At 36.0% G+C, this 12,128-nt stretch overlaps 1 protein-coding gene across 5 annotated transcripts in view; it reads left to right on the top strand.

Annotated features, from left to right (window-relative positions):
* The window catches only part of FAM169A (family with sequence similarity 169 member A), a 61,684-nt gene that overhangs the window by 36,676 nt on the left and 12,880 nt on the right, over positions 1 to 12,128 (top strand). For all 5 annotated transcript variants that reach the window (XM_041765313.1, XM_041765315.1, XM_041765314.1 and 2 more), the window contains 3 exons: positions 2,559 to 2,738; positions 8,683 to 8,811; positions 9,346 to 9,458. In XM_041765313.1, the coding sequence (XP_041621247.1) occupies positions 2,559 to 2,738; positions 8,683 to 8,811; positions 9,346 to 9,458 (422 nt within the window). The remainder of the gene's footprint in view (positions 1 to 2,558; positions 2,739 to 8,682; positions 8,812 to 9,345; positions 9,459 to 12,128) is intronic.

The raw sequence follows: 12,128 nt of genomic DNA, 5'->3' as shown, positions 1-12,128 counted from the left end.
AAGGAGGTGGAAGAGGGACAAGCTCAGAGTGTGGAGGCTGACACAGGGCTTGATCCCAGGATCCTGAGATCATGACCTGAGCTGAAACCAAGAGTAGGATGCTTAAATGACTGAGCCTTCCTGGGTGAACCTCTTATGACTTTTTTTTTTTTCTCTTATGACTTTTTAAATAACATTTTATTTTCTCTAGCCTACTGTATGATGAGAATAACAGTATATGATACATAAACAACAACAAAAAAATGTGTTGTTTGGTATCAGTAAGTCTTCCAGTAGGCTTATTAGTAGTTAAGTTTTTGTGGAGTCAGAAGTCATATGTGGATTTTCAGCTGCTCAGGGGGTCAATGCCCCCAATTCCCAAGTTGTTCAAGGGTAAGTGTATATAACTTTTTAAGTAAAGGAAGAGAATCAGCATCATTTTTTGCAATGAATATGTACATGACAAATGAATAATAGAAGAACTTTAAACCTTATGAATACTACTAGTTCCATAAATTTACCATTTTAACAATATAAGACTCTGGAATTTACCTCTTCTCTGTTAGAAGAAATGCTTGTGTGAAAACAAAAATAATCAATTTGTGGAAAATTTCCTTCATATAATTACTATACTTTTGTAAGGAACCTGAAGTGTGTACAATAGTAAAACAACCATAGTAAATCATCAGACTTTATATTGAGAATTAGAACTAGATAGTGCTTTCACTTCTCATTTTTGCTTTGTCCTTTGAACTATTAGTGCTTATAAAGTAATGTCTCTTGATTTTTGTCATCACTACTAGCAGTTATGAAAGGAACTCTGATTTCAAGGCATTAAAAATAATTAGGGTCATAGTAACATGTTGGTGAAACTGTTAGACTCTTACAAATAATTTGTTTATATATTTCAGTTTTATTGAGTAAAATTGACAAAAGTGATACATATTTAGGGTGTACAACTTGGTGATTTGATATGTGTATACATTGTGAAATACTCACCAAAATCAAGCTAATTGACCGATACTGCTGCACATAGTTACCATTCTTTCTCTCTCTCTCTCTCTCTCGATTTTTGTAGTGATAACATTATCTACTTTTTTAAAATCAAATTTCAAGTATATAGCATTGGTAACTATATCCATTATATAAGACCTTTTAACTGAATGTCACCAGTTAGAATCTAAGCAATAAGAATTACCTGTTCTAAGCTTAAATTAGTTGATGGTCTTGGAAACTATTGCTGAAAGTTGCTGAAATTCTCCAATTTAATAAAAAACAATTCAAATTATTTGGTTCAACTAAAAAAGATCTTGTCATATTGACCAATTCATCAAATGATATGATTGGTGAAAGTCAATTTGTGAGATGTTTGTTACCTGAAATTTTATGTCTTCCTTAAACTACACTATTAGAATTACCTGAAATCATGTGAATGATCTGAGGACAGGTTTCTTAAATTTGTTTTAATAGGTTTTTTAAATTTGAGGCATAAAAAGAATAGAATATTGACTGATAATTATGAACTATCTCTCAAATTAATAGAGGGATGCCCCACCATGATGTCTACAACATATATACTGTCTTAAAATGTGTTAAAGAAGCTAACACATCTAATTGGAGGGTCAGAACACAAATCAGGTGTTCTTAAAAAGACAAATCACTATAGCTGTGTAATAGACATATTTAGTTACATTATTTCTTCTGTTTTTTTTTTTTTTTTAAACATTTTTTTTAATCTTTATTTATTTATGATAGTCACAGAGAGAGAGAGAGAGAGAGGCAGAGACACAGGCAGAGGGAGAAGCAGGCTCCATGCACCGGGAGCCCGATGTGGGATTCGATCCCGGGTCTCCAGGATCGCGCCCTGGGCCAAAGGCAGGCGCCAAACCGCTGCGCCACCCAGGGATCCCTATTTCTTCTGTTTAATCTTAAGCTTACAGGATATTTTAAAAAATACATTCACAGCAAAAAGATTGCTGACTTAGCCATTTCTAAGACACATGTTTGTTTCCATTTAGTCCTAATTTGTAGTCCTCAAAATCTGGAGAACCGATACATTTCTTTGCCATCATGGAGTAGATAAAAATGAAAGTGTACTCTCTAGTAAAAAGGGAGAAGATGGATGTTCAGGTACTAAAGTTGTAATGAGATACTTCATGCATTATATACTATATACAGTCATCAGATACTCTTCCAGTTTTAAAACGTAATAGTTGATGAGTTTTAAAGTTGTACAAGTCTGTAGGCAGTGATGCATACATATTCTAGTATATAGTTCATAATATGGTAATAGTGATTTGTATTAGATGATACTGTTGATAAACATAAAATACATAGCTTTTCTCATTATCACATGTATACATTGTGATGTAATAGCACCTGGGAAGTATTTTCTGTTATGAAATTGGTACATTTCTTTAACACTCTTGATGTAGGAAAAAAACTAACCATTTTTAGTTTTTTTAACTAAAAATTTTAACTCACGAAAAAAAAATTTTAACTCACGTTATTTAAACATAGATACATATATGGCCTTTTTAATGTGAAAAATTGTTGGGTTTCTGTTCTTATGACTGCAGGAAGCATATGTGCCTCATTTCTTACCCAAAGCTACCAACTGCCAGTTCTTGATACAATGTTTGTAAGAAAGAAATATCGAGGCAAAGATTTTGGACTTCATATGCTGGAGGACTTTGTTGATTCCTTTACAGAAGATGCACTTGGCTTGCGGTATCCTCTCTCCTCTCTCATGTACACAGGTAAATTAAGTTAAAACATTTATTAAACTTGTCTCCACGTCACTCCTGAGTTGTTTCTGCAGAATATTGTAAATGTGCATATGTCATTGTTAACGAAATTTGAATTCTTTGGGTCTGTAGGGCTTCATTTTGCAAATGTGTCCTTATCTCATGTATATGGCTTTTTGGAGGTGTGGTGGTTTTTTTAAAAAGTTGAAATATAATTCACATGCCATAAAATTCACTCTATTAAAGGGTATAATTCAGCAGTTTTTACTGTATTCATAGCTATGCAACAACCAGAACCAGTATCTAATATTTCATAAAATATGTGTATTGTATATGTTGTATGTATATGTATATATATAGTATATTTCATAAAATATAATTTACCATTGATTTTAGTCTAATTGGAGACGTTTATTTCCACTGAAAATATATTTTTGTTCTAAGTTTGCTCCCTCATTTTAATATCAGAAATCCAGAAGACAAGAATGGGCATGGCATGTCAATCTTGAATCGTAATTGCTAGGTAGACCCCTACATGAGAATGGAATGACCCCTGTGTACAGCTGGATTATCTGAAAATGACCTTTTCCTTAAAGTCTAATTATGGCTTTATTGAATTTGGGAAGGAATGTAAACACACTCACTGTAGGCAGAATCTCTGAATACTTACTCTTCTGGGTGCCTGAGTGACTCCGTTGGGCAGCTGCCTTTGATCAGGTCATGATCTCAGAGTCCTGGGATTGAGCCCCACGTCGGGCCTCCTGCTCAGTGGGGAATCTGTTTCTCTCTCTGCTCCTCCCCACTGCTGCTGCTGTCTCTCAAATAAATAAATAAAATTAAAAAAAAAAACAACCTCTTTTCTAATTCTAATGATAAGTTGAATACCAAATGAATTACAGGTGCATGTCTATTTTTGGATAAAGTCTAAGTGAGTTTTAATGCCATTTATCCTTTAGTGTAGGTAGGAGATTGCCTGATAATGTTTTATTGATCTCACTTGTATCATTTTGTGAGTAACACTCTTTGAAGTGTGAAAATAAAGGAATATACTGAAAATAGAAAATTTTAGACTATGTGGGATCTCCATTTTCTGTTTCTTGCTCTTCCTGTTTTTGTACAATGCTTATTATATTTGAAGAACTTGGATTTCCATTTGGTTTTCTCTTTCAACTTAATTAGTAGTTCCTTGAGGCTGCTAGATGTCTACTATTCTTTGATGACCTTATCTCTCTGTGGCTTTCATGAATAAATAAATAAAATCTTTTTTTTTTAAGATTTATTTATTTATGATAGACATAGAGAGAGAGAGGCAGAGACACAGGAGGAGGGAGAAGCAGGCTCCATGCCAGGAGCCCAATGTGGGACTCGATCCCGGTACTTCAGGATTGCGCCCTGGGCCAAAGGCAGGCACCAAACCGCTGAGCCACCCAGGGATCCCCAAATAAATAAAATCTTAAAAAAAAAAAAAACAAACTACAATGAGATAACCACCTTATACCTGTCAGAATGGCTAAAATAAAAAACTCAAGAAATAAGTGTTGGCAAGGGTGTGGAGAAAAAGCAATCCACTTGCACTGTTTGTGGCAGTGCAAACTAGTGCAGACACTGTGTAAAACCATATGGAGTTTCCTCAAAAAATTAAAAATAGAACTACCCTGGGCACATGGCTGAAAGAAAAAAAACTAAATAGCACTTTATAGAGTTTATGGACATAGGTCTGAGTTTGAAACTGTGGACAGGAAGGATATACACCAACTTCAGGAAAACTGTTATCTCTGGGGAGAAAAGGAGAAAGGCAAATGGGATTAGGGAGGGGTCCAAAGGGAACATCAACAGTATCTACAAGGTTTTATTTAATTCTCCCTAAATGAAAACAATATGGCAAAACTTTAATAATTGTTACTCTGGTTAATAGAGACATTGACATTAGGATACTATTCTCTCATTTTTCCCCCTGTATGTATAAATATATAAAACAGGTTTCTCATGTTTTTTAGTTTTAGTTTCCATACCTATAAAAGGAGAAGTTGAGGGGTGCCTGGGTGGCTCGTTCAGTTACGTGTCTGCCTTCTCAGGTCGTGATCCCAGGATGCTGGGATTGAGCCCTGCGTTGGGCTCCTGCTTGGCCAGAGGCTTGCTTCACTTTCACTGCCTGCCCCTCCCTCTGCTTGTCTCTGTCTCTGTCAAATAAATGAATAAAATCTTTTTTTTTTTTTCCTAAAGGAAGAAGCTGGAGAAAAGCACAGTAGGCCACATTGAGTTGTCTGAATTTAATGACTAAAATAGGAGAGAATGCCTTACATAATTAGTATGAGGTCCAAAAGAAGCATTTTAGAAAAAGTGACTAGAGTTGAAGCTCCCAATCCAGATTTGTCTAGCCCACAAGAAAGAACATTTATCAGCTAAGCAGCATTAACTATTCTTTTTTTTTTCTTAAGATTTTATTAATTTATTCCTGAGAGACAGAGAGAGGCAGGCAGAGAAACAGGCAGAAGGAGAAGCAGGCTCCATGCAGGGACCCCGATGCGGGACTTGATCCCGGAACCCCAGGATCATGTCCTGAGCCAAAGGCAGACGCTCAACCGCTGAGCCACCCAGGAGCCTCAGTATTAGCTGTTCCTTAAAAGTTTTGAGTATTCTACATACAGCATTAGGACACTCTTACAATAAAATTCTTTTTAAAAATATTTTATTTATTTAATAAATAAAGAGAAGGAAAGCATGAGCAGGGGGAGGGGCAGAGGGGGAAGCAGAGTCTCCCCTGAGCAGGAAGCCCAACATATGGGGCTCGATCCCAGGACCCACCTGAGCTGAAGACTGAGCTACCCAGGCACCCTGGGTAGTTCTATTTTTAAAGATTTTTATCTTTAAGTAATCTCTGCACCCAGTGGGGGGCTCAGACACATAACCCCAAGATCAGGAGTTGTATGCTCTACTGACTGAGCCAGCCAGGTGTACCTAGTTTGCTTTATTATTTTTTTAATGTTTAAGTTTTTTGGGGGCTATAATATATATAATATTTATCATTTAAACTATTTGTAGATGTGCAGTTCAGTGGCGTTAGTCACATTCACTCTGTCTTTATTTGCCTATTCTAGGTACCTCATAGAAGTGGAATCATATAGTATTGGTTTTTCTATGTGTGTCTTACTGCACCTAGCATAGTATTTAAGGACCATCCATGTTGTAGCATATATCAAAATTTTTCTGGTGTGCCTGAGTGGCTCAGGTGGTTAAGTGGTTGACTTTATTTAAAAATTTTTTTTTTATTTTTAAAGATTTATTTGTTTGAGAGACAGTGAGAGAGCTCATGCATAGAAAGAAAGGAGGAACAGAGCGAAGGGGAGAAAGAAACACAAGCTGACTGCCCTGAGCACGGAGCCTTACGTGGGGACCTCAAACCAGATCCTGGTGGCGCAGTTTGGGCTCCTTTGCCCAGGGCGATCCCTGAGCGGGATCCATCCACATAGCCCGCATGAGCCTGCTTCTCCCTCCGTGTTCCTGCCTCCAACTCTGTGACATCATAAATAAAAAAAAAAAAAAAAAAAAAAAAAAAAAAAGACCAGACCCTAACCCGAACCAAGAGTCAGACACTCAGCTGACTCTGCCACCCAGGCCCCCCACAGTTGATTTTGGCTTCAGTCATGATCTCAGGGCCCTGGGATCAAGCACTATGTCTGGATCCATGCTCAGTGGGAAGTGGGCTTGAGAATTCTCTCTCCCTCTCCCCCCTCCCCCTGCTTAAGTGCACGCGCACGCATGTGCTCTCTCTCTCAAATAAACCTTTAAAAATTTTTCATTCCTCTATATGGCTGAGTATATTTTTACTCTGTGTATATGTCACATTTCATTCATTCATCTTTTGACAGACTGTTGGTTGTTTCTACCTTTTGGCTACTGTGGAAAATGCTGCTGTGGAGATTGGTATACAGATAACTGTTTGAGTCTCTGCTTTCTGTTCCTTTGGATATATAGCTGAGAGTAGAATTGCTAAGTTATATGGTAATTCTGTGTTTAAACATTTTTAAAAAAATATTTTATTTATTTATTCACGAGAGACACACATAGGCAGAGACACAGGCAGAGGGAGAAGCAGGCTCTCTGTGGGGAACCGGATGTGGGACTCGATCCCGGGACCCCAGGGTCACGACCTGAGCCCAAGGCAGATGCTCAACCACTGAGCCACCCTGGTGCCCCTGTGTTTTAACTTTTTGAAGAATTACCAAACTATTTTCCACAGAGGCTGCATGTGTGTGTGTTTTTTTTTTTTTTTAAGATTTTTAAATTTATTTATTCATGAGAGACAGAGAGGCAGAAACACCGGCAGAGGGAGAAGCAGGCTCCATCCTGGGACTCCAGGATGAGGTTCTGGGGCGAAGGTGGTGCTAAACTGCTGAGCCACCTGGGCTGCCCGTGTTTAATGTGTTTTTAAACTTTATATAAATGACATTTTTGCATTTACTAACTTATTTTTTTACTGATCTTTTTTTACAGAGTTTTCATTGTTGATATATAGCTGAAATCTGTTGTAACGGCTGTGTAGTATTTTATATACTTTAAAAGTTAATTTATGTATTTCTTAATGATGGGCTCTTAGGTTGAACTCCTCACCCCTGTTTAAAAACGGCCCTGTAATGAATATTATAGAAGTCATCTCATGCATATGTATAAATCATTAGGGTATATACCCAGCAGTAGAATTGGAGCATACATTGTGTCTTTGCATAATTATTCTCACACCAGGAGAATGTGGGAGTTTCCATTTTCTTTATTCTTTGGATGCTTGGGTTATTGGGTGTTTGTGAAAAGGTATCTAGTTGTTTCGTCTTGCATTTCCTTGGCAGCTAGTGAGGTTTGCCATCTTTACCTTTGTTAAGTGACCTTTCAAGTTTCATTACGTGTAAATTTCTTTTTTTATAGTATCTGCCAGCTTGTTTTGGGGATTGTTTTGTCTTTCTAATTCAATTTTAGAACTTTTTTTAAAGAAAGTTCTCTTGCACAGTTCCTGATGGAAAGTTTTAAACTTTAACAAGTTTATCATAATATTTCATTATGGATGGTGATTTTTGTATCTTTCTTCATGAGAAGTGATTTAGCACCCTTATGTCCAGGAGATATTATCTTATTTGCTTTTCTTAGTAGGTTTTGGAATCTATCTAGAATTTAATTTTATGAATGGTATTGATATGAGGTCAGGATCTGACTTTCTTTTCTTTTCTTTTTTTTTTTAAGATTTTATTTATTTATTCATAGACACAGAGAGAGAGGCAGAGACACAGGCAGAGGGAGAGGGAGAAGCAGGCTCCATGCAGGGAGCCCCATGTGGGACTCGATCCCAGGTCTCCAGGATTACACCCTAGGCTGCAGGCGGCGCCAAACCACTGCGCCACCGGCGCTGCCCTGACTTTATTTTCTTGTATATGGATTTTTGTTCTAGCATTATGGTTTTGATAGTTTCCCCCCTACCCCGAGATATAATGCCTCCTCTGTTGTTTGCCAGGTTTTTAGCGTATAAGTGCTGCTTTCCTGTTGGGATTTTTTTTCCCCTTAATTTTTCTTTTTCCTTTTCTTCCATATCCTTTCTTAACCCTTTATTCTTTCATTTTGAATTTGGGATCAAGTTTTGACAAGTTCTCTTACAAAACAAACTTGTTGGGAATTGCCAGTTAATTGGTGAGAATGGGTAGTTTTATACTCATTAAATCTAATAATCGTATTATTCTAATTTTATGTCCCTCAGTAATATTTAGTAATTTTTAAAGGTAAAGCACATCTTCTATTAGGATTTTTATTGTTTGGTCATATTAAAATTTTCATAAATGAGACTGTAGTTGAGTTGCATTGGTGTTATGCTAGTCCCATTAAGTGAGTTGGGCAGCTAACTTTCTGTCTTCTTTCTGTTTTCCAAAAAAGTTGATATTTGGGATTTCTAGAAAATTGTAAATGTATTTTTCAGCTTGCAAGCAGTACTTTGAAAAGTATCCAGGAGACCATGAACTCCTTTGGGAGGTTGAAGGTGTTGGACACTGGTACCAGCGAATACCAGTCACCAGAGCATTGCAGAGAGAAACACTTAAAATTACAGGTAAGAATTACAGGTTTCAAGATTGAACACATGTCCAGCTTAAAGAACAGTGCCTTTTAATGTTTGTGTCACTTAGCCCAGAGTTGTTATACTGTAGTGTGACCTCTATAGTAACAGACATTCTTTTTTAAAGTTTGAATTTTTGTTGTGTATTAACATGAGTCGCTAATAATAAGAAGACCTAGAATTATAGTAATAGTAGCCCAGCAAAATCTAACATTTCGGTAGGAATTGGTGGGTGAAAAGGAAACAGATACTGAATCAGCATAGAATAGGCATCAGGGAATCAAAGAGTTGTTCCTGGTCTCATGCATCTTTCCTCAAACTCACTAAATACAGATAACTAGTACTTTTGTAATTACGGGGTTTCATTATAAGATACTGGTGAAGGAGATTTTATTCCACACCTAGATTTTTAACACTCTTCTGTTCAGGATACTATTCAGGGCTTTTGTGAAAATCAGTACAAACCATGTTATAATTAAAATGAAATACTGATTGGCTTACAATTTTTAAAAATTCTTCTATACACAGCAGTTTCTCAAAATGAAGCTAAAAGATCTATGTCTGGAGAATATGGTCTTGAATCTGTTCCAGAATATGAAGCAGAAACTGAAGACAATCAGTCTAGTGAGATGCAGCTAACTGTAGGTACACTGTATGTTTATTGTAGGAAATAATAATCTTTCTATTTCTTTAGATTCAGCTGATACTTAATTTGTAAATCTTACAGTTCATTCATCAAAGTTACGTAATTTTAAAATTTTTACTGTGTTAGTTTTCTTGCTATCCCCTGTTAATTGCTTACTAAGGACTTTATTTTCTTTGAAAAAAAATGGAATTTCACAAAATAATATAAAAGAAAATAAAAATCTGTAATCCCACTAACGTAAATACAGCAACTTTTAACATTTTTGTGTTTGTATTTAATATGTTATAAAACATGTGCATATATTTTTGTTTTCTGTCATGCTTGTTTTTCCTCCATTAACATGATATTATAAGAACTTTCCATGGTATTATTGTTTTAAAACATGATTGTTAAATAGCAGCATACTATTTTCTATTGTTTGTAAATTCCATTGTTTATTTCTTTGACATATTAAGGTTTTTGCATATGTAAGTGACCCAGCAGTGAACACATTTATACATACATCTTTTTGCCTATGTAATTCTTTTCTTGCACTGATAAATTTCTAGGAGTGAAATTAGTAGTAGGTCAAAGGTTATGAAGTTACTGTGGGAAGTTTGAGTCTATTTGCTAAGTCTTTGTAGAATATAATTCATTTTGAAAGTACTAGGTAAACCTTTCCAGGGACAAGTGCTTTGGGGAATTATTTGTATCTCTTATTCCTTCCGTAATTAGCATGAGTGTTGACTCAATTTTTTTGAAACATTTTTAAGAATAACATAAATCACACAATTACATAAGGAGTTAGATTTTTTGTTTTTATTTTTTCTACATTTGGAAATTGAAATTAAATGATAAGCCTGCGTTCGATTATATATGGTCCAAATTCTTCAGATATATTCAGATTTATTCAGCATTGGTTAGACATCATAATATCAGGGAACGTAGAAAAAGACCTCTTCCTATATATGTGGTGAGAGTAATAACTTACTTTAATAATAAGCCAAATAATTTTAAATGGTTGGGTAAAGGTCATAAGGTTGGCAGCATAAATTCAACTTTCTTTTGTTTTAGAAATTCATAGTCTTCAGATTACTTTAAGATTTTAATTCAAGGAAAATATTTCTCACATTAAACTATTTTATCTCTCTTTATTGCTAAACAAATGGGGAAGTGGTCTTGTTTGCTTATTTTAACAACTTTTTTTTTTAGCTTTTTTGAGGTATATAATTGACAAAAATTGTATATATTTAAGGTGTACAGCTTGATTTTTTTTTTTTCAACTTGATGTTTTGACTGTGAATTAATCACTACATAATTTCTTCTTTAGGTGATGGTGGTATTTCTACTTGCTTTTTCTTGTTTTGTGGCATAGAACATTACATGCACTGGTTTTATGCTCTTTGTAACCTATTTAAAATTTTTATTTGTGTGTTAACCTTCTAGTTGAACTACAGACTTATTGAAGATAGGATTTTTGTCTTACCTGTCACAGTTTATCCTTGTTTGTGTCCTGTCAGTAGACCTTCTTAAAGTCTCTGTGCCTACTATATGGTAGGGTGACATTAAGTATGTGATGAATGAATGAATTGTGGTTTATGTAATAAAGTAGATACTGTGGCAAGCACTGAATATGCAAAGATATGGTTCTTACAAGCCTGGGAGAAGTAGATAGTCCATTATTGGAAACAAATAAGAAGACTACAGGATTACAGTTGCCTTAATAGAGCATGTAGCAAGCGATTGAAGGTATATAGCAGAGTATGCATGACTCTACCCCAGGATTGGAATAGGTGAAGTAGCAACCAAGCTGACTTTCATAGGGCATTTGTGAGTTACATAATAAAGGTTAGGGTATTCCAGAGTCTAGCATGTGGGGAAAAAAACCCCAAAACAGGTGTGATAGAAAATGGAACGTTTGGTATGTAAAAGGTATTTGGTTTTGAAGAGGTTGAGAGTCTGTATTCTAGGCAATGATAAACTTTTAAAGGTTTTTTTTTTCTTAAAAGATTTTATTTATTTATTCATGAGAGACACACACAGAGAGAGAAAGAGACAGTCAGAGGGAGAAGCAGGCTCCATGCAGGGAGCCCGACGTGGGACTCAATCCCAGGTCTCCAGGATCATGCCCTGGGCCGAAGGCAGGCGCTAAACCACCGAGCCACCCAGGCTGCCCCAGGTTTTGTTTTTTTTAAAGCAAAGAGTAGTACAGTTTGTGATTTGGAAGCATCTCTGTCATCAGGTTGCAGATTATAGAGCATGTGGTGGAGTGAGGGATACCAGAGATGAGGCTCTTGGGATAATTCACATTAAAGATGATAAAGGCCTGAACTAAAGCATTAGTAATACAAAGGAGGGGGCAGTGTTGAGAGATTTTTTTTGGAGTTAGAATTGAGAGGCTTTGCGGTTCACTGAGTGCAGGTTAAGAAGAAGTCATTACTGACTCACAGGTTTTTGGCCAGAATGGCTGACTGAATGGTCATTGCCATTAACTAAGATAGGAATAATATTGGGAATAGATAAGAGTTCAGCTTGAAACAGGTTGGTTGTGAAATTGGATGGAGCATCCACATTTCATTGGAAAAAGAGCTTTGGAAATCAAGAAAGAAGTTGGGGAGATTAAATGGTATATCTGGATTTGTCAGCAAATAGATGTTGAAGTAAAGGTAGTAGATAAAATTACACA

Source organism: Vulpes lagopus, chromosome 8 (genome assembly GCF_018345385.1).
Source record: "Vulpes lagopus strain Blue_001 chromosome 8, ASM1834538v1, whole genome shotgun sequence".
Lineage (NCBI taxonomy): Eukaryota > Metazoa > Chordata > Mammalia > Carnivora > Canidae > Vulpes > Vulpes lagopus.
Note: the sequence above shows the minus strand (reverse complement) of the source record. Positions and strands in the feature narration are given on the sequence as shown.